Source organism: Schistocerca serialis, chromosome 9 (genome assembly GCF_023864345.2).
Source record: "Schistocerca serialis cubense isolate TAMUIC-IGC-003099 chromosome 9, iqSchSeri2.2, whole genome shotgun sequence".
Lineage (NCBI taxonomy): Eukaryota > Metazoa > Arthropoda > Insecta > Orthoptera > Acrididae > Schistocerca > Schistocerca serialis.
Window position 1 is genome coordinate 416,044,313 of NC_064646.1, and position 24,232 is coordinate 416,068,544.

Sequence of the window (24,232 nt, forward strand, 5' to 3'; positions counted from 1 at the left end):
CCTTTCTGAAGTTCGTGTCTGTTTTAATTTTTGGCCCTATTGATCCTTGAGAGAGGAGGAGGAGTGCAGGGGAGAAGCTCCCACAGATGAAAAATTTTAATTATGTTATTTTTATTTTATTTATTTAGTTTAATTATTCAGTTTGGATTTCGCAGAAATGTTGGAACACGTGAGGCAATACTGACCCTACGACTTATCTTAGAAGCTAGATTAAGGAAGGGCAAACCTACGTTTCTAGCATTTGTAGACTTAGAGAAAGCTTTTGACAATGTTGACTGGAATACTCTCTTTCAAATTCTGAAGGTGGCAGGGTAAAATACAGGGAGTGAAAGGCTATTTACAATTTGTACAGAAACCAGATGGCAGTTATAAGAGTCGAGGGGCATGAAAGGGAAGCAGTGGTTGGGAAGGGAAGGGTTGTAGTCTCTCCCCAATGTTATTCAATCTGTATATTGAGCAAGCAGTGAAGGAAGCAAAAGAAAATTCGTAGTAGGTATTAAAATCCATGGAGAAGAAATAAAAACTTTGAGGTTCGCCAATGACATTGTAATTCTGTTGGAGACAGCAAAGGACTTGGAAGAGCAGTTGAACGGAATGGATAGTGTCTTGAAAGGAGGATATAAGATGAACATCAACAAAAGCAAAATGAGGATAATGGAATGTAGTCGAATTAAGTGGAGTGATGTCGAGGGAATTAGATTAGGAAATGAGACACTTAAAGTAGTAAAGGAGTTTTGCTATTTGGGGAGCAAAATAACTGATGATGGTCGAAGTAGAGAGGATATAAAATGTAGACTGGCAATGGCAAGGAAAGCGTTTCTGAAGAAGAGAAATTTGTTAACATCGAGTATAGATTTAAATGTCAGGAAATCATTTCTGAAAGTATTTGTATGGAGTGTAGCCATGTATGGAAGTGAAACATGGACGATAAATAGTTTGGACAAGAAGAGAATAGAAGCTTTCGAAATGTGGTGCTACAGAAGAATGCTGAAGATTAGATGGGTAGATCACATAACTAATGAGGAAGTATTGAATAGGATTGGGGAGGAGAGAAGTTTGTGGCACAACTTGACCAGAAGAAGGGATCAGTTGGTAGGACATGTTCTGAGGCATCAAGGGATCACCAATTTAGTATTGGAGGGCAGCGTGGAGGGTAAAAATCGTAGAGGGAGACCAAGAGATGACTACACTAAGCAGATTCAGAAGGATGTAGGTTGCAGTAGGTACTGGGAGATGAAGCAGCTTGCACAGGATAGAGTAGCATGGAGAGCTGCATCAAACCAGTCTCAGGACTGAAGACCATAACAACAACAACATTTTAATTATGTTATTTTTAATTGTTTCATTTGGAAACAACAGTGAGCAATACATGGTATCTTTATAAGTGCTACTAAAAATCTCATTACGAAGTGGAAGTCAGGTTTTGAAAGTTGTTGGATCTGCATTTACAAAAATTTTAATAGTTCTTTCATTAGGGGAATTGGAAAGGTTAATAATTTAAAAAGGAAAATTCAATTAAAGTCATGATGAGCACAAGGAGAGAATTTCTGGCTCATACACTTGTTTGGTTTTTGCAGTTTTCTGTGGTCCCAATTAAAACATTTAAATTAAAACATAATATAAATGGTCAGGAAAAGTATGTACTCACCAAGTAGCAACTGGAGAAAACATGAATAAAAGTTAAGGAAGTGTACAAGCTTTTGAAGGTTCCAGTGATCAGTAGGGCCAAATTTTAAAACAAACATGCACATCAGAAAGGATTTACTTACAAACACTACATGCATGAATTGACTACTTTTCAGCAAAATGGCCACAGAGTTGAGACATTTCTGATAACTATCAGCTTCCCTGCACACACTGCAAAAAAGAGTGCCACTTGTACATCAAGCCATATTGTCATAGTAATGTACAATTCCTCATTCAAGGTGATGTGTCATCCGATCCACCAATTCTTCATGAGATGAAATCTCACCTGATTCGGACTTATGGGTAAGTTTTCTGTAACCCTTCAAATTTCCTAAACCTTGCCAGTTCTCTGCTTTACCCCTCTTCCTGCCCCTTCAGCCCTTGTGCCAGAAGGAGAAGGAGAAGGAGAAGAAGCAGAAGCAGAAGCAAAAGCAAAAGCCACTGTCTCCGAACTCTTGCACCTTTCCTTACTACAGCGTAAGGAAAAGACAGATTTCTACTCACCATAAAGATGATGCATTGAGTTGCAGACAGGCACAAGGGAAAGACAGTTTCACATTTTTCACCCAAAGCCTTCTTCAGAAAAAAAACACACACAGTCATTCACATAAGCAAGCATGTCTCTCATATCGTCTTGGACGAAGGGGATGCTCCTTGGTAGTTACTTCTTGGAAGTGGTGGGAAGATTTGGAGTGTGAGAGGATATGGTATGAGAGGGCTGTCTGTGAACCAGGTTTAGGGGAATGTGCCTGTCTTGAAAGTCTTTGTTAGTCCTTCAGCATAGAGCACAAGGGAATTCTTATAATTGCAGATGTGCCATGCACAATGCAGGTAATATTGATGGGTAGTGAGCTGGATGTGGACAGAGGTTTGAACACAGTTATCAGAGACTTGTAGATCAGTATTCGGGAAAGTGACACTTTAGGCTGATGAGGATCAGGTGAAGCATATGGGAGAGAAGATTTGAGATTGTTGTGGAATGAGGATAGGACAGGGTCTAGGTATACAGATGCTCTCAGTGAAACTGAACCAGGCAAGGTATTTTGGAATTTGGTGGGCTATGATGCTTTTGTATAGGTGGGATGGCAAAGGAAGTTACAATGCAGGTGCTCATGACCATGCTGTCTGTTTGTGTATTTTAGTGTTGAGTATGAATATATGTAAAGTCAAATTTTTAAATAAAAAAATGCTGCATGATTCCTTGCTGATGACACATTTCATTATTCTGATTGCTCATTTTTAAATTTTAAATGATTCTTTTGCAAAACTTCCATTTCACCACAAAATCACTTCATGGTGGAATGGTTAGGTACTTTTGCATAGTAAGCATATAGTACTGTTTTGATGTTACAGCAACTTCTAAGCATTCTTAAGATTTAAATAGCTCAGTTATTCTACATTTCATTCATAACAATTGAAATAATCAATTATTGACAAAAATTTTTAATTGGATAGATAAAAAACCTACTCACCAAGCAGCGGCATAACACACATAAAAGACTGTTGTAACTGGCAAGCTTTTGGAGCCAGTGACTCCTTCAGGCAGAAGGGTTGAAGGGGAAGGAAGAAGGGTGAAGGAAAAGGACTGGAGAGGTCTAGGAAAAGGGGTGGATTTTGGGAAAGTTACCCAGAACTGCTGGTCAGGGCAGAGTTACCGTATGGGATGAGAAGGAAAGACTTTCCTTCTCAGATTTGTTGTGTCCTCTAATAAAAATGCTAGTATCATCTGCAAATAACACTGACTCTGTTGCTAACAAGTGATATGGTAAATCATTTATAAAAGTAAGGAATAATAGAGGGCCTACCACAGAGCCTTGAGGTACTCCATGACTAATGTTCTTGTAACCTGAAAAGTAATGTTTATCATGACAAATTTGTTCAGCTTTAGATGGCTGTGTTTTCTGTTATATCAGAATATTAATCTGGTTAATTTAAAAAAAAAAGGAAAAAGAAAAAATAAATTAAAAAAAAGTCCCCAGAAACTAGATATACGAGGTTTGGAACTTGAATAGCGGCAACTATTTATTTAGAGCTTGTACAAAATAGATAAGTGTTTCAAAGTTTTACTGACCTTCAAAGCAGTCACCAGCATTGTGTATAACCCGTTGCCAGTGATGTGGAAGTTGTAGGGTACTCTTAGCAGTGCCAGTTGTGTTGGCAGTTGGAGCAGCGTGGTCTATTGCCCGACAAATTTGTAGTAGTTCTGAAGCAAATGACGTGAAGTGTTTCCTTCAGTTTAGAAATTGAGTTCAACTCGTAAGGGCTTAAGTCAGGAAAGTGCAGTAGGTGGTATAGTACTTAGCAGCCCCTTCAATCAAACAAATCAGTAACAGCTTGTACTGTACATGCATGAGCATTGTCCTGTGAAATGATGGTCAGGTCCTGCAGAAAGTGTCGCCACTTCTGTCTCTAATCTGGTCATAGGTTGTGTTCCAAAAATGAACTGCAATTTTTAGGGAAGATGAAAGAAGGTATTTTAACATCTAAATCTTGTGTTTTGGTGACCTAGTACAAACTGTATTGAAAAAATCTCTACACCATTAAAGAATACACTTGAAAAGATGTCAGATGATAAAATATCTTTAAAAATAGCCCTTCCCTGCTCACTTTTATTTATTGTTTAATGTAGTGCCAAGGAGATATATAATTATGGTTCTGAGCAAACCAATCTAAATTGAAGTTTCACACTTTGGAGATATACACTTGGCTGAGAAAATATGGTTTACATAGTTGATTTCCACATTAAAGATAGATCAATTCTAGGTAAAATAAATGCATATTAGTGTATTTTTGTATATGTCTCCACTGATTGTTTACTTTAGCACTAGCTCCACCACAACCATTGCCACTGCAGTCTGAACTCCAGATGTCCCTTTTAAAGATATTTTTAAAATGTGTGACACTGATCCTTGATAATGCTGGTGTGGCAGAAATCCACGAGGTATTTTATTTTCTCTTCCTGAAGTTCTAGCATACTAGGGTACTTTGATTTCATCTAGAAGACTGATTGGGAATTTTGGGATTTTCTGTAAACTGGCAAACTTTTGAATTTTTGGCCTTAGATATTTTTGAAAAAGATTGTGCTTGATTTCCTCTACTGTCAATTTTTTATATTTTTCACCTGTTACCTCTGCTTAACACTGAAGTCCAGGAAGCCCTGGTTCATTTCAACAGTTTCATACAGCCTTTGTTTTGAAGCATTCTGAGTAATAGTACACGACCCTAATGGGTCATAGATGTAAACATTTTTTGCAGCTCTCTCTATAGTGGCATGGACTGAATCACAGTCCATTAAACAGTGACCAGACTCAAAGAAATACTGCTATATCATTGAAATGTTCAGAGTTTGTACAGCATGAACAAACATGGTGCTCGTATTAATGTTTCAGTTTTGTCCTCCACAGGTGTCGGACAATGAAATAATTAATGGCCATCTGCAGTCCTCCGCAGTTCTTGAAATATACACGACATTACTTCAGTTGATCTGCATTTAGCCACACCTTCATGACATACATGATTTCTAGCTTTCCAGGTCTCACTATTATATACTGTGAGGTTGTATACAGATAATCTTCTTTGGTAGAAAATGGTCTTAGGTGCTATAGTGAGTCAGTAGCTTACATATACTTGGTCAAATTCCAGTAAATGGCATTCTTCTGCTCAGGTCTGCTCACATTTCATTTTATTTATTTATTTTTTTATTTTTATTTTACTTCTAGCTGCCTCTTTTCTTTTTAGGTCTTCTACGTGCTGGTCTTCCTGTGCGTTTTGATTTTCTTCAGAGAGTTTTTGAAAGTAATACCAGTGATTATTTATGTTGTTTCTAAGTACATGAGAGCTTAGGTTAAACACTGTATTGATTATTACTCTGTAGAGCCAATATTTTTCAGCAGTAACCTGATCCTCTTTGCAAAGTCTTTTATATGGTTTGTGCATTATTTACATTTTCAGTTCTATTGGTAAGAACTGTCACACAGTGCTCTGTCACCAGTATTGTGATGCAATTGTATGAAAAGATTTTATACGGTTCCTTATTCTCTCCGCTTGCCTCATTGAATCTCCATATACCTAGACGATGACAACTCTTTCATCAGCAGTCAAAATCAAGGTGCTGCTGCCACTTTTCTTCTGTATGTATTACACAGAGTGCGGTGTGACAATGAAACCAATATGATTGTGTTGACATTTCTTACAAAGGACAGTCATTGTGTTGCCTAACATTTCTCCTCTCACTGGCACTCACACAGAAAATGCAATAGCTTGAGACCTTGTACACAAGCTGTTCCGAGATATGATGAACAGAAGTATGATTAAGCAGTGAGATGTGATACAACATTTCCATTGACATCACAGGACTTGTTATTTTGTTATTAGCTGCTAGAGAATATATACTTCTCCTTCAGTACGCAGGAAAATAGTCCACAAGTCCAAGAATATGCTATTTTGCAAAACAAGTAGAGTGTGATCTCTGCTGGCTTAAAACATATTTCCAAATTCACTTCATAAAGTTAGGAGTCAGTCCCAATCTTGAGATGTACTTCTTCGAAACAGAAAAATGTAAGTATCAATACATCTGTCTGTCTCTAAGATAAACTTGCAACTTGGAGATACATAGCACATTATTCTCACCAAGAGAAGAGATAGAGATATGTTGCTTTTATACAACCTACAGCTGACTACCATGAAAAAATGTGTTTAAGAAAACTGAAAATCACATTTTTGGAAATACATTCCTCTGGCTGTTACACAGCAAAGTGATGCTCTCTTTTGCTATTTCTTTTAACTTTACCATTTGCTTTATCAAACTAATGCTGTACAAATCTTCATATTTATTGATATCCTGCAGTGAGGTATGATGCTGATACCAATAATCAGTTTTTGTTCCACTAAGAAGACATAAGTTTTATACGTTGGTTACAACATGGAAATCAGTGTCAGTAGTAGCAGTTTTATTCATCTGTGGATTAGTTTTGCAGGGATACTGGTACTGCAGTTGAAAAAAATCACACAATTTGTATGTACAGGAATTTACTTATTTACAAGTATAGTTTGACAAGGATGGGACAGGTAGTTGAATGTAACTTTATAGTTGAAACATTCGTGGCATTTGCTTGAAATAATTTAGAGAAACCACATATAACCCAAATGGAATATCTGTATGGAATATCTGTATGGAGAGAGGAACAGCCATCCCCTCGAACACAAGGCTAGTCTGATTACAACAGTACAACCTCATTTGGTCTATCAGTGGTGTACAATACTGTTTTGCAAATGTGTTATTTGAAGAGCTAGTGCTGTTCATTCATTTCTCAAAACTGGTCACTCTACGCACTGTATACACATTATTTCATAATGTAACACTGACTCACTATCAGCTGACTTCGGGATGATGAAGACAATGTTTGGTGTGTATTTGCTTAAATGAAAAACTGAGTCTGCCTTCTTGTTCTAACTTGGTAAATATAACTTCAGTGTAGATCTTGTTCAGTGGTCAGGGACAGAGATGTTGAAACAGTAATTATGAAGATTATTTTTTATGCACGTAACTGATAGGTAAATGTACTCACATGGCATACCTAAAATCCCCAAAATTTAAAAAGCTATACAGTGAGCCTGATTAGTATTTTTGGGTATTATTTTAATAGCCGTTCACTGTTATTTGGAAACTGTGTTAATACTTCTGTGCTTTTGTTCCCCAGAAAAGAATTCCGTAGCTAAGAATTGAATGTACACATGAATAGGAGACATTGGCTATTACATACTGATAAGGGTACTAAGGCCATAACTAGTCGGTAACTCCCTGCATCTTTGTGTGTTTGCACACATAAACCGAGAATCAGTATTCCTCTTTAGAGCCCAAGTAGCAATTCCTTTAAATGATAGTATTTATTCAAGTAATTCATTTATCTGTCTTCCGCAATAGATTCTATTAATATTGAGAAGTATTACAGTGGAAAAATGGGCTTTTAGTTTTCTATGTCTTCTGCATAATTTTCCTTTAACAGAGACACAACTCTCATCTGTTGTAAATTCTTTGAAAAGTTCCTTGATATGGATTTTATGACACATTTATTATGTTTCACCATACAAAATGGTACTGCACCTAAGCTTGCAGACTTTATTATATAGGTTTTGTACAATTTTACTGACTTTGTGTTTTGTAATAACATCACTATACTAAGTGCATAATAATTTACAGATGTCATTTGTTTTTTGTCCCAAACTGGTTTGCTTTTATTTTCTGCTTCATATAGTATCTTGCCATTCAGTAACTTTTTACAGCAATCAGCTGTCTATAAATCTTGATGTACCTTTGGTAGAAATGTAAGAATTTTGGCCCATTATGTCTGTTTTTTTGTGGAACTAAGGTACGTAAGGTTCTGGGAGAACTTTCTAATACCTGCTGTTATCCATTTATTTTTATGCCATTGCAGTTTGGAATATGATTAGATGAGATGTCATATGCTTGTGACCTGAGCATTGCAGTGCTGAGAGAATTTCTATTACTGATAGTATAGATGCCAAATGTGTTAATCTTGTTTTGAAACATTTGGCATTCAAGTAAATTGGCATGAGAATGAATGTAACATAAAAATGATTTCCCATGTGAATGTAGTCTTTCCTGGCATATATTGGTGTGATGAAAAGCTCTTGGGTTTCCAGCCAGGTGACAATGTCAAAAAATCACAACACTTTGACAAATCTCATAGTCATCATCTTGCTGATCTCTGTCATTTTTTAACAGTACCACATGCTTAGAAACCTTATTATGCTTATTTGCCTTTCTCCTCTTCCCATATTTATCATTTTTAAACTGCTGGTGCTTGATAAAAGGCACAAAATATTTTGTTATTCTTATCATAGTATTTTTCCTGTCTGTTGTACCAAATTTGAATGTATCATTAAATTTTATTCTCGAATTTTATAGATATTTGATGAAATCAAGATAGAAGATCCACGAGTAGCTGAACTTTGTGCCAAAACTACAGAACCATCTCCATATGCGATACTCCTCACATGTTTACAAAGGTAAGTTTTTGAACCTTTCAGTTGGTGTGTCATGCAGTCATAGATCAATGTGATATATATTCATTTCAAAGACCTTATATGATCAGTGGTAATACATGAAAGCAGACATAACATGCAGAGTTAAAAATTGTTATGTCTGAGTTTGAAATCATCTTAAACCATTGATATGTTCAGAGAAGCTCTTCTTTGCTACAATTTTCTGGTAGTTATGAACTAAATTTGCTGCAAATTTCCGGTAGTTATGAAGTAAGTGTAACCATTAAAATTAATTTATGTAAATAGAGGGGCCATTGTCATTGGAGGTAAGAATTTTCTAGGTTGTTTGACTGCATGATATTCCTCTTCAGTATCTTCTTACACAATCAGTGTTTCAATCACTGTGTAGGGATCTTCTTAGGATCTTCTGGTGTTTCCAGTTGGCTGTTAGATGGATAGTGTTCAGCTAGCTGGGAACACCAGAAGATCTTAAAGAAGATTCCTGCAGAGGAATCAAAATGTCAGTTGTGTAAGAAGATACTGAAGAGGAACATGACATGGCCTAACAGCCTAGACGATTTTACCTTCAATAACAATCTTGTCACAAAAACATGTAAATGCATGACACAGTGAAGTGTATTTGCAAGTGGTTCCCACTTCATTGCTACCTTGGAGATGCTGTGTCCCATTGCTCGGTCGCCAACTATAACACCACATTCAAAGTCACTTAAATCTTGATAACCTGCCATTGTAGCAGCAGAAATTCTCTTCAGTTGCCATAGGTCCCATTCTTGCAGGATCTTTTTCTGGCTGCAGCGATGTCAGTGATTTGATGTTTTACAGTTCTCCTGATAATCACGGTACACTCGTGAAATGGTCATACATAAAATTCCCAATTTCATCGCAACCTCGGAGATGCTGTGTTCCATCGCTCGTGTGCTGACTATACCACCACAACCAAACCCACTTAAATCTTCATAATCTGCCATTGTAGCAGCAGTAACCAATTTAATAACTGCGCCGGAAATTTTTTGTCTTCCATAGGCATTGCGACCGCAGCACTGTATTCTGCCTGTTTATATATCTCTGTATTTGAATATTCATGCCTATATAGAGTTCTTCGGTGCTTCACTATATATAGTGTATTATGCATTTCTGTTTAAAATTCCAACTGTATCTTGGTGACCTTGTAACTAGCTTTTCTTTGAAACAATCTGTTACCAATTATCCATTTATTTCCCAGACATGTCTAGTAATACATCCCCTTCATCATTTCTTGTATCTTCTCTTTAGCTTCGTATGTCTGTTACATAGCCTCTTCTATCATTTACAACTCAAGCATTAAATTCTCCTGTAACCACAACCTTGTTTTTAAAGGTAACCAATTACCTATAGAGGACTAGCACGTAGCGTTGGTCTTTTTCTAGTATGAGTACACATATCCATGCACTATTATGTATTTCTGCTCCAAATTCCAACAGAATCTGCTGAACTCGTGACTTTTGTGACGCTCCCTTTTCCTCTGACCCTGATGCAGGTGTTTAAGCACCAACATGTAGGCAATGGTTTAGTGTGGCATTTGTGTGTTTCCAACATGTGAGCTATTGTCCTTTTCTTAGCTGCTGAAGTACAAAATCCAGTAGATATCCATTAGAGAATGAAGAATGTGTATGGAGCAGCATTTTTGTCAAAAACCACCATTATGGAATGATGCATCAAGTTGCAAGGGGAGCTGCTGGCTCAAAAAAATGCATGTCCCCTTATCGCAAATGTCTTAACGCAGAAGTTTACCAACTCAAGTGGGAGATACTCAAGCACATGCCATATAGTCCTGATCCCCCCCCCCCCCCCCAATACAGTTATCATGCCTTCAGTCCCTTAAAAAAGGCCATGAAGGGTCAACAATTTCTGCTAGACGAGAATGTGCAGCAGGCAGTTTCTGGACTTTTGTATGCAGAAGGACACAGTGTTTTACCAAATGGGTATCTTTAAACCAATGCATATGTGGGGTGGTTGCCTCAATGCTCACAGTGATTTTGCCCGATTGGCATACTGATTCTGGACTGTGCGGCCTTCGAACAGAAACTTTTTGATCACCCCTAATAATAATCCTATGATATTTTGTGAAATTAATAATACTGTTGCAGCAACAAGTGAAATGTTCATTAGACTCGTATTATGTTTTTCATAGTAAGTTTTACTATTTATTTTGGGTTTGTGCTATTACCCACATACATTCAAAAATAATTTTTAAACATAATATTGTGTAAAATCCTCTTTTTTTCGAAATACTGATGTTTGAATGAAGCACTTAGCCATTTTCACACCATGAAACAATGTAGTACCCAGTACCTGTGTATATTTATCAGACATAACTAACTTGGTGATTTATGCAAAGGGAATACGATATAAAGTAAAACCCTCTCATCTGCTTCCGAGAATGTTACCCACCACACAAGGGCATATTAAGACACCAAACTCTTGAAGATAGAAGCTTCTGATTATGATATACAAAGGTGTTGAGTGCTTCCAGCACAAAGTATATGTACTACAATAATTTCTAACATACCCAGTTACATTTCAAGGCCACATGACAGTTATGCTACTTTTTTGACATGTAATAAAACTTTTTGTTTGTTAACTGCAATTAAAAGTATCAAAATTGCTTGACATAACTAAGCTCCAAATAACTCTTTTTAGAAACTTTGGAATGGGAGAAATGCATATAAAATATGAAGTAAATGCTCTGAGGCATCAAAGAAATGAATTCATGATGACTGTTGGTCGTCACACAGCAAAAGTTATATGCAAGAACAAAAGAGATGGAAAACAAAGGGCATCACAATCTATTTTGCAGGTAAGGAAAAAATAACTTTGTAAATGCTTATTACAATAGCTTTCTTAGCTGACATTGAAGCTGAAGAACACGTGATAATGATGGTACCAACAGTGAAGTGAAATATACCAGTTTTAAGTTTGTTAGTTTATAACTTTAATATTAAATACAATGCCACCAAAATGCTTTCTTTGAAACAACCTACTTTATTTGAGGGAAAGCTTGGAAGTCAGAAAATAAACTGGGTAATTAATGATTTTTCTTTTTTCATTTTCGTGTTTATAAACATGACTTTCTTGGCCTTGTGGAAGTGAGTATTTTTAATGTTCAGTGGACACTATGTACAATAATTAAAATAAACATGCTTAGTCAAACAATCCTATGAATGACAATTCACTTGAAACTAATGTTGATGAATACTTTACAAATGAGATAGTATGTTAGATATTTGATGTTAAGCATGTAAGCCAGAAAAAGTTTAGAAACGGTTTGAAGTGACGTTTAAAGCATGTTGGAAGTCACTAAGTGCACTCATTTGTCAAACACTGAGTGAGTATAGTCTGGATAATTTGTGCTCCATTTTAAACAGAAGCTAGTTTTTCATGTATCTCAGTTTTTATTATATATCTTGTGAAGTATGTGTCGTACCATTATATACAAGGTCTGTTCAAAAAATTCCAGAACGTTGTCCACAAAAAATTTTTCTACACTTCACTTTTATGTATTGTGAATGGTCTCCTTCTAAATACTTTCCTCCAAAAATGATACACTGCTCCCCGCCATTTCCACTTCCAGAAGCAGTCTTAGTACACCTCTTGCTGGATTGCAGGAAGTGCCACCTGCAAATTTTCTTTTATCTTGTCTATCATTGCAAATCTTCATCCTTCCAGTGGGATTTTCAACTTTGGAAATAAGAAAACGTCTGCAGGGGAAAGGTCTAGAGAATACAGAGAATGGGGCATCACAGTGATGTCATTTTTTTGTGTAGTAGTCATGCACTAACAGGGATGATGTGCGGGTGCGCTATCGTGAGACAAGAGCCATGATTTGTCTCCACACATTTCAGGCCATTTCCTTCTCACATTTTCTTGCAGGCATCGCAACATGTACTGATAGTACCATTGAATAACAGTTTGTCCTTTGGCATGAATTCATGATGAACTAATCCGCCGGCCGAAGTGGCCGTGCGGTTAAAGGCGCTGCAGTCTGGAACCGCAAGACCGCTACGGTCGCAGGTTCGAATCCTGCCTCGGGCATGGATGTTTGTGATGTCCTTAGGTTAGTTAGGTTTAACTAGTTCTAAGTTCTAGGGGACTAATGACCTCAGCAGTTGAGTCCCATAGTGCTCAGAGCCATGAACTAATCCTTCAAAGTCAAAGAAAACTAGTAGCATGGCTTTGACATTTGACCTTTGACATTTTGGTCTTGGAGAACCTTTTCTGAACCATTGTGAAGGTAGAACCTTGATCTCAATATGATAACCTTAGGCCCATGTCTCATCACCTGTTATGCTTCCCATAAGAAACATCTCATTATCATCTGGAAGTGTAGACTCATTTCTCTTCAAACTCTGCCAGCTTGAAATTCACAAGCTTTGTAACACAATATTCTACTTGATACAGCACTGAACAATAACTAACAGACATACAACAATGAAACTTCCGGCAGCTACACATTAAAACACAGTTGGTGCAAGGATGCCAGCCACATTTTGCTCAAACGCACTGTTAGCACAAAATTATGAACATTCCTGTGGTATCCACCATCAATCAGACACCGGCCAACAGGGGTGGACGTCAACACACGCAAAGTGTGGCCAGCCATGCAGCTGCAAAGATAACACATGTGGACTGGGCATATAGATTCACTGACCAGCCACATAGTTCATTTTGAGATGACCTGTAGAGGGCCGGTGTCGCGAGATGGAAGTGTGTCTCCACTCGGCCTCTTGGTGCCAACACACACCGTATTCCCAGACAAACAGGACTGTATATAGGCCATTGCAACAGCATCCTACAGCCGGTCCTATGTCTACCTTCGCTCATACTTGTGACTAGTGACTGCATGTGCTAGGAACTCGGGTGTGGAGTGCCATGGACTTGCGTAATTGCTATGGATTGTGAAGTGCTGTTGTGAACCAGTGTCGTGGTAAATAAATCATTTAAGTATTTTGGATGTTATTGTGCTTTTCTGATATAACACAATAGTTCCGGAAAATTTTTTGAACAGACCTCATAATTTGTTGGTACACTTATTGGTATAAGTGGATGCCATCTGCAAAATGTGTTGTGGAAAAAGTTAGTGATAAGGAAGTAATAAATCGAATTGACATGCGTGATGCTGAAGTTTAGTTTTACTGCAAGAATAGCAAAAACTATAGCAAGCAATAAACTTTTGTGTGGGCTGTCAGCAAGAAAAAGTTTTGTAAATTTTTAAATCATGTGTAAAATTTGTTGGAAACTACTAAGTGCTCATATAATTTGCTATGCGGGTTATGGAAGCCAGCAGTGTTGATATTGGTAGCATTTCTATAGAGACAAAGAGATTGCAAAACTATTGTGTAAATACTTGTAGTTAAGGTACAAGACTAGTAAATGAAAAAAAGACTCATGGATTTCAAGATGTAGTCATAAAATGCAGACTCATGAGATGCACACTACTCATTTGACATCAATGAAAAATGTGAGATAGCCTACAGTTCTCAAGAAATTTGCTCCAAAAAGTTAAATAAATTTCAATAACCCCTTTTCTAAAAATTATTATTTTGAAAATATTCATCAATATACGAAGATCAACTTCTACTTCTACTAAACATAGCAGTTCATTTTTCGTAGAAGGGGTTCACAATACAGTGGCCATTGAAATACTGTTGAAATTGCTTGATAAATTGCTACTATGGTGGTGTTAAAGTGGGCAGTGAATTAGAGGCGACGTCACCAGCAATCGATTGTTCACATGTGGGACACTTTAGAGACAGGAGTAAAGGTGGACAGAGAAGAAGAAAAAAGAGAAAGTGGTAAGTGGAAAGATTAATCATAAAAAAGAGAGAAAGAAAAGTTTGGGCCACCTGTAGAGTAGACTAATAAATAAATAAATAAAACACTCTCATAAACACCAATGGAGAAGAAAGTAAGAGAGAAGATAAATTAGGTTGAGTCTAGACGGGTGACAGAATGAGAGGTTGTGTTGGAGAACAAGGTCACATCTTCAGAGTTCATGGGAAACTGCTGTTGAATGGGAGATGCGAAATATCCTATCTGCTTTACAAGATTCAAATTTCTCAAGGCATACTGCAAAGCATGCTCAGCAACTATGCTCTAGATATATTTGTCATCGTCCATTTATGCATTCAGATAGTTTAGTATTGGATCATTCTCCTGTAGAAAGTTTTGCAGAAATCACATAGCTAGAAACAGGCATTAGTACTTCGGAAGAGAGGTTTTATCTCAGGATTGACTTCTAGTCAGCCACCTTGAGTTGGGAAAAACACTCATAAAATTCATAGAATTTAACAAGAATGTCATTAAACTTAGTAGGACACTGGGAAGTAAAAATGGGTGATGTGAAACGGATAACAGTGATAGAATCTTATTTCATAAACTGACCAATGGAAGTCATACATCTACATACACATATACTCTGCTCAAGCCACTGTACAGTATTTAGTAGAAGCTGGTTTATACCAATATCAGCAATTTTTGATCTGTTTTATTTGTGTGTGGAAGGAGAGACAAATAATTATCTATATGCCTCTGTATGTGCTGCAATCTTCCTGTCTTACTGCCATAATCCCTTTGCAAGTTATACGATTCTTCTGTAGCACCATAGTCCAAAAGCTTCTGTTCTCTTCTTACCTAAACTGTTTATTGTCCATGTTTCACTTCCATATGTGGCTACACTCCAGACAAATATGTTCAGAAAAGACTTCCTAACACTTAAGTCTGTATACATTGTCAACAAAATTCTGTTCTTTAGAAACGCTATCCTTGCCGTTGAAAGACTACATTTTATAACCTCTCTACTTGGGCCATTGTCAGTTTACTTGCTGCACATGTAGCAAACTCATGTCTGGTTTCCTTATCTAATTCTCTCAGTACCATCTGATTCAATTACACTATATACCATTATCCTTATTTTGATTTGGTTGTTGTTCATCTTATATCCTCCTTTCAAAGGCACTGTCCTCTCTGTTCAACTGCACTTCCAAGTTCTTTTTTTTCTCTAACAAAATTACAATGTCACTGGCAAACTTAAAATTTTTTTCCTTCTCCCTGAATTTTAATCCCTACTCCAAATTTTTCTTTAGTTTCCTCTACAGCTTGCGCAATACACGGATTGGATAACACTGGGGACGGGCTGGAAATCTGTCTCGCCCCCTTCTCAGCCACCGCTTCCCTTTCATGTCCCTAGACACCTATAACTGCCATCTGGTTTCTGTACAATTTGTAAATAGACTTCTGTTTCCTGTATGTTACGCCTGCTATGTTCAAAATTTCAAAGAAAATATTCCAGTCAACATTGCCAAAAGATTTCTCTAAGTCTACAAATGGTATAAACATAGTTTTGCCTTTCCTTAACCTATCTGCTGAGATAAGTTGTAGGGGCAGTATTCCCTTGCATATTGCTATATTTCCTAGAATCCAAAATGATCTTCCCCAAGGTTGGTTTCTACCAGTTTTTCCATTCTTGTGTAAAGAATTTGTGTTGGTATTTTGCAGCCATGTCTTATTAAACTGATAATTCAGTAACAATATTATGAGAAGGAAAGTTGCCACTTACCATAGAGCGGAGATGCTGAGTCGCAAATAGGTGCAACAAAGATTTTCACACTTAAAGCTTTCGGCCAATGGCCTTTGTCAATAATAGACACACATATGCACACGCACACGCACACAGTCGTGTGTGTGTGTGTGTGTGTGTGTGTGTGTGTGTGTGTGTGTGTGTGTGTGTGTGTGTGTGTGTCTATTATTGACAAAGGCCATTGACCGAAAGCTTTAAGTGTGAAAATCTTTTTGTTGTGCCTATCTGCGACTTAGCATCTCCTCTGTGTGGTGAGTGGCAACTTTCCTTCTCATTATATTGTTACATTCCATCCTGGATTTTCCATTGTTTGATAATTCAGTAATTTTCACACCTGTCATGACTGCTTTCTTTCGAATTGGGATTAATATTCTTCGTGAAGTCTCAGGGTATTTCACCTGTCTCATACATCTTCCACAACAGATGTAAGAGTTTTGTAATGGCTGGCTCTCCCCAAGACTTATTAATTGTTGTGACAGAATGTCATCTACTCACAGGGTCTTGTTTCAACTTAGGTATTTCAATGCGCTGTCAAATTCTTCTTGCAGTATCATATTTCCCATTTCATCTTACATTTCTATTATAATGCCTTCAAGTTCATCTCCCTTGTATAGACCTTCTATGTACTACTTCCTCCTTTCAGGTTTCTTTTCTATGCTTAGGACTGGGTTTCCATCTGCGCTCATGATATTCATACAGCTGCTTCTCTTTTCTCCAAAGGCATCTTTTAACTTTTCTGTAGGCATTAACTGTCTTTTCTCTAGTGATGTATGTTTCTAAATCCTTACACTTGACCTCTAGCCATTCTTACTTAACTGTTTTGCACTTCCTGTCAATCTCATATTTTAGACATTTGTATTCCCTTTTGCCTACTTCATTTTTACATTTTCTCCTTTAACAGTTAAATTTAGTATCTCCTGTGTCATCCAAGGATTTCTACTATGCTTTGTCTTTTTACCAATTTGATCCTCTTCTGCCTTCAATATTTGATCTCTTAAAGCTACCCATTCATCTTTTATTGTATTTCTTTCCCCTGTTCTAGTCACCCTTTGCCTAATTATCACTGTGAAACTCTTATCAGTCTCTGGTTCTTTCAACTTACCTAGATCCCATATCCTTAATTTCCTACCTCTTTGCAGTTTCTTCAGTTTTAATCTGCAGGTCATAGCCAGAACGTTATGGTCAGAGTCCACTTCTGCCCATGGAAATGTCTTGCTATTTAAGATCTGGTTCAGAAATCTACGTCTTACCATTATATCATGAATCTGAAATCTTCTAGTGTCTCCAGAACTCTTCCTTGGATGTAACTTTCTTTCATGATTATTAAACAAAGTGTAAGCAATGATTGAATTATGCTCCATGCAAAATTCTAGTATTCCTTTCTGCCAGTCCGAATTCACCTATTTTTCTTTCTGTTCCTTTTCCTACTATCAAATTCCAGTCCCCCATCACAGTTAAATTTTCATCTCCCTTAACTATCTGAATAACTTCTTTTATCTCATCACATATGTTTTCAGTGTCTGCATAATCTGCTGCACTAGTTGGCATAAAAGTTGTACTACTGTGGTAGGTTTGGGCTTTGTGTCTATCTTGGCCATGAAAATACACTGAAGTGCCAAAGAAACTGGTATAGGTATGTGTATTCAAATACAGAGGTAGGTAAACAGGCGCTACAGTTGGCAATGCCTATATAAGACTACTTTTCATCAATGTACCATGAATATCAGGATTCCAGTAAAACATCAAATCTCCGATATTGCTGTGGCCAGAAAAAGTTCCTGCAAGAACAGGACCAATAACTGAAGAGAATCATACAACATGACAGAAGTGCAACCCTTCTGCAGATTGCTGCTGATTTCAATTCTGGGCCACAACAAGTGTCAGCGTGCGAACCATTCAATGAAACATCATCAGTATGGGCTTTCAGAGCCAAAAGCTCACTCATGTGCTCTTGATGACTGCACGACACAAGGCTTTATGCCTTGCCTGGGCCCATCAACACCTACATTGGACTGTTGATGACTGGAAAAATATTACCTGGTCAGATGAGTGTTGTTTCAAATTGTATCGAGCAGATGGGCATGTACGGGTATGGAGACAACCTCGTAAATCCATGGACCCTGGATGTCAGCACAAACTGTTCAAGCTGGTGGAGGCTCTGTAATGATGTGGCATGTGTGCAGTTGGAGTGATATGGGACCCCTTATACATCTAGTTACAACTCTGACACGTGACATACATAAGCATCTTGTATGATCACCTGCATCCATTCATGTCCATTGTGCATTCTGACAGATTTGGACAATTTCAGCATGATAATGCGACACCCCACATGTCCAGAATTGCTACAGAGTGGCTCCAGGAACACTCTTCTGAATTTAAACACTTCTGCTGTAAACACTGCCACTGGCGACCCATCTCCCCAGACATGAATATTATTGAGCATATCTGAGATGCATCATAACGTGCTGTTCAGAAGAAATCTCCACTCCCTCATATTCTTACAGATTTGTGGACAGTCCTGCAGGATTCATGATTTCAGTTCCCTGCAGCGCTATTTCAGACATTAGTCAAGTCCATGCCACATCGTGTTTCAGCACTTCAGTGTGCTCACAGCGTCCCTACATGATAATAGCAGTTTCTCTGGCTCTTCAGCATATGTTCTCTATGCTGTTATAGTAGATTACCCACATTTCTATTTTGTTATTCATTATTAAAGTTACTCCTGCATTACCCCTATTCAATTTTGTATTTATAAACCTGAATTCACCTGACCGGAAGTCCTGTTCCTCCTGCCACCGAACTTCACTAATTTCCACTATATATAACTTCAACCTATCCATTTCCCTTTTTAAATTTTCTAACCTACCTGCCTGATTAAGAGATTTAACATTCCAACTCAAATCCTTAGGAAGAAAATTTTGTTTCTCCTGATAATGACATCCTACTGAGTAGTCCCCACCAGGGGATCTGAATGGAGGACTATTTTACCTCCAAACATTTTGCACAAGAGAATACGTCATCTTTTAACCATACAATAAACCTGAATGCTCCTGTATTAAATATATGTATCAACAGAAAATGTGGCCTCTAATTGAGTTTATTTATTTATCTTATGATGTGCATCTGGATGCATTCTCTGCTCTGCAAAATTTAAGTATGAGATATTAAATATAACATATTAAAAGTAGATGTAAACAAGGAAAGTGTGGGGGCAAGTTACTAGAGGCCCCCTAGTCGTGCACAGCTAGTTGGATACCACGTACTGTGAAGTCAGCATGACTACAATGCCTAATTGGGCTGGCTTCACAACACGACGCTGTTGACAGAACGGGAAAAGGCACTGTGTGTCAATCAGTGAACAGTGACAGTGCACTGTGGTGGTGTTCTTCATTACAACATCAACCAGAGACAACTTTTGGATGACTTCAGACATTGAACTGTCATCATGAAACTGGAAGGAGGACGAAGAGTGATGAGTGTAGCCCAGGAGTATGGTATTGCTCACAGCATTGTTTTACATACATGGTGAGTGTTCCAAACCATGAATACTGCCTGAAGGAGGGGAGGTAGTCGACCACTGTCACCTACAGCAGCAGATGTCTGCTACGTTTTGCAACAGGCAAGAAAGAATCCATGTCAAGCAGTGGATGCAGTTGCAGCCAAATTTAACAGGCTGCAAGGCACACAGTGTCATGTTGCACAGTGATACAGCAACTGCGTAGGGGTTGTCTCTTTGCCAGACAAGCAGTATATTGTGCTTTCTTGACACCTGCACATCTGTGACATTGTCTGCAATGGTGCCAAGAGCATGGGAGTGGATCAGTGAGGAGTGAGGTCATGTGCACAACTTTGTACATGAGATCAGATGCACTCTCATTCTGAAAGTACTCTCATACAGCGAGAGGTGGGAATGCATAATGCACCAAGGAACATTGTCAAACATGATAGTTTTTTTGGTTCAAGAGTTATGCTGTGGGAAAGCATAATGTTGCAAGAGTGTACTTTTTATATCCATAGGTTGTACATAGTATGAAGTATACACAGACACTGGTGATTCCACAGTTAGTTTGAGAATAAATGTTTCTTGCAGTCTTACCACCAAAAAATAAAGTTACACTTAAGAAAATGGTAACATAAATGATTGTCCTATATTCTATCGGTTTACGGTGATTAAGAGTGGCAGTGTGGTACTGGTGTGCAAGACACACTCCCCCTTGGCTATCAGATGTACTTGGAGTTGCTTCGCCGATCTTTTCTGGATAGCTGGCTACAATGTCCTGCGAAACTTCTTCTCCAAAGATAAGATGCTACTTTGGAAGAATTTTCTATACTTTCAAAATAACACCATATACTCGAGAATACTCTGAACTCAATCTCACTTTATTTTCATCACACACAACAGTTTTCATACAACTAAAACATTTTTCATAAGCTCGACACCTTCCGGTCCATCAGACACTATCACATTCATTTTTCCATAAATACAGTCTTAAAATCTCTCCAAGTTTAACAAGACAACTGTCCGCACTTTATGAAAGTAAGTGAAAGAATGAATAAGTAATTGTTTCTTTACTTCTTTCAACAACATTCAAATGTTCACACAATAATGTTTGACTTCGCACGGAGTATGGCGCTTTTATTCCTTGAGCTGGACGCGTAACTTCTTAGGCAGGCTCGGCGACTACCTGCCCACGCCAGTCATCCTTCTGATACACATACGTTCTGCACACACATAACTGTGGTGCAGTAGACATAGTTCTACTTTACCACACTCATCTTTAAAATAACACGTGTTCGAGATGCTGGAAATACGAGTGTCTCTAGAATTTACCCCGAAATTCTCGAGGCACTACATATCCCTCCTCTTAGCTCGAACACACGATATTTTATGCATGTTTGTTATGTACATCAATATTGTATTCATATAATATTGCTTTACATTTCCATCAATTTATATAACATTTTTCTAGCCATCGGTTACTTCATATATAGCTCTCTTTCCTTTTCCATGTTAGTACCATTCTAATTATGGACCATTTGATCAATGTAAACTTTGTAAGGACAAGAATCTTTCTGTTTTCTTTCCAATCGTAAATTCCAAGTGTGCATTACCCAAGCATATACTGCTGTTTGCTCTTAATTCGCGTACTACTTCTTCTGAATATGGATTTATTCAATACTCTTTACGATCTGGAGGAACTCTAGGTAAATAAAGGTGTTCTTTTCAATGCATGTAACTTCACACAAACACAACAATGCAAGTGGAAATGAGAATTCAAACTTACCAGTATAATCTCTACAAAATGTGTGACTTTTGTCATGATACTGCCCTTTTCCTTTAGGCACAGTACCTATACCTCACTTACAGGTTGATACTATGAAAGCACTTCCTCCTTCCGTTTTGGTAGGTACGACCCTTTAAACAAATTCCTAATATACTATGGTACAGGTCAATCCCCTTCTTGGTGCCCCTGCCCACACAGTGTAGGTCAGCCTTTCTTGGGTCTGCCTACCTGCCCTTTTCCATACAATCAATACTGGGTGCACCCTCCCCCTCCTTCCTGAGTAGGCTTAATAGCTCATTGCTCTAGCATACATCTTTATGTACCCTAGAACTTGAATACCTCTTAGAGAAGTTAACATCCTACTTCACTCCTTACACTCACTTCTCAATACTTTCTTCAACTCTTTAGCGTCATCCATTACTCTTCCAATGACACCAAATTTAATATATTTCTGTACACTTAATTATACGCTGTAACATGTTCTTCTTTTCCATTGTACACATACAAGTGTAATACTGCTGTCATAACCATAAATACTCTTAGCTCTTACATATATAAATATATCCCTGTGCATATGAATATAATAGAGGGAAACGTTCCACGTGGGAAAAATATATATAAAAACAAGGATGATGAGACTTACCAAACAAAAGCGCTGGCAGGTCGATAGACACACAAACAAACACAAACATACACACAAAATTCAAGCTTTCGCAACAAACGGTTGCTTCGTCAGGAAAGAGGGAAGGAGAGGGAAAGACGAAAGGATGTGGGATTTAAGGGAGAGGGTAAGGAGTCATTCCAATCCCGGGAGCGGAAAGACTTACCTTAGGGGGGAAAAAGGACAGGTATACACTCGCGCACACACACACACACATATCCATCCGCATATACACAGCTGTGTATATGCGGATGGATATGTTCCACTTCGGCGGTACTTCTGAGAAGCCAGAGGAGGTATGATGTTAGACATCTCCTGCAGAATGGACATTCTCACCTTCACCTTTGAAGTCCCCGAAGGAAGATCTTAGCAGCTCCTATGGAACGGCAATTGTGAAGAATCAGTCACACTTGTCGCCGAGGGTCGTTTGAAAGGTGTGTGTGTGTGTGTGTGTGTGTGTGTGTGTGTGTGTGTGTGTGTGTGTGTGTGTGTGGTGTTAGTTATGTTTGTACCTACACTACCCACCCCCTTTCAAAATTTATATAAACCCTCCCCATACATATCACATTTCACAAAATGTATAAATTATTCCATAATAAGTAGAAACTATGTATCATATCATCACAAATATCTCATTATTCCTCTTTCCCCGTATTGTATCATTCACATCATAGGATGTAAAATATTCAGTAGTAAGTAAAAAGACTATGTATCATATCATTGCAAATATAGAAATATTCATATTATATCGTTTCCTCCAATAGTTTAAGTCCGAAACATACCTAACTATATGTTGGTTGGCTAGGCAAAAATATGACCTAACAATCCGTAGAGATTGTGTCGGCTGTTGTCGACACTACAAATGAGACCTCAGGACCAGTCATGAAGACCAGCAATGGTGCTCCTGGAATAACCGAGGAGGACGTTCCATCGGGTATAATTTTTTTTCTGTTGCCATCCCTGAATCCCTCTGCACACAGGTTTGTATGTAAAACCTGTGAAGAGATTATGTTCAAAGACTATTTTCAGCAAAAATAAAACCTAACTATGATCAGATTCAAGATCCTTGATGACTAGAGCGGAGCATGTTGTCAACTCACCTTTACATCAAGACTAGAGTGGAGCATACTGTCAATTCACATATTATGATATATTACCCAATGCTTCAGTCTGGTTCAACATAACAACCCAATTCATCATGGTGAATATACAGCGGGGAATCACAGCGCCCGTAAAACAAGTATGGCTGTATACATTGACAAGATCACTTACTACTATCTCCACACGAAGCAGTACGACCTTGATATCAACCCTGCTTGTCTGCGACGCCTAGATGAGTATGCCCAAGTACTAAACTATATGACAATATAAGAGGAAGAAAACAGAATACAGGACAGTATAAGACTTTAAGAGAATTCGTTGTAGGAAAATGAATATGAAAGTAACACCGAACCCAACTCGGGATCCGATGGTCGTCACTCCGCCCGTTAACACAGAATGTTATTCCTGGGGAATAATGTGACTCCGCCCGGACCCCATGGATCTGCTCTTAACCTCACTTGAGCAAGTGCAGACCAGCACTTCTCATTACATTTTGTGTGAAAGTCTCCCCTCAACAAAACATTTACCACTTTACTAATCAACATTACATTCTGTGAATCTGTCCCCTTCTCTATCTTATTCTAGATAAGTTTCCACAAATTGTCTATGCCTTTTTTAGTATCATCAAGTTCCGGCACTAAATGTGGTGGAACGTTGTCTGTGTTTACCCTTTTGGCAACTTTCCATTCGATTAATTCCTCTACCTGTTCCTCCAGACCACTTATATTTATGGTGTTTGAGGTTGCTAGCTTTTCATTGAAATTTCTCTCTACCGCATCTACATGAGTGTTGACCCCTGCAATTTACTATTAGACAATAGGGATCAGTTTATCTTGTCTTTCAATGGTTTCTTTT

The 24,232-nt window shown here is 37.9% G+C and overlaps 1 protein-coding gene across 2 annotated transcripts in view; it reads left to right on the forward strand.

Moving 5' to 3' along the window:
* The window catches only part of LOC126418956 (microprocessor complex subunit DGCR8), a 257,886-nt gene that overhangs the window by 173,120 nt on the left and 60,534 nt on the right, over window positions 1-24,232 (forward strand). For both annotated transcript variants that reach the window (XM_050085999.1, XM_050086000.1), the window contains exons 10-11: window positions 8,615-8,715; window positions 11,392-11,548. In XM_050085999.1, the coding sequence (XP_049941956.1) occupies window positions 8,615-8,715; window positions 11,392-11,548 (258 nt within the window). The remainder of the gene's footprint in view (window positions 1-8,614; window positions 8,716-11,391; window positions 11,549-24,232) is intronic.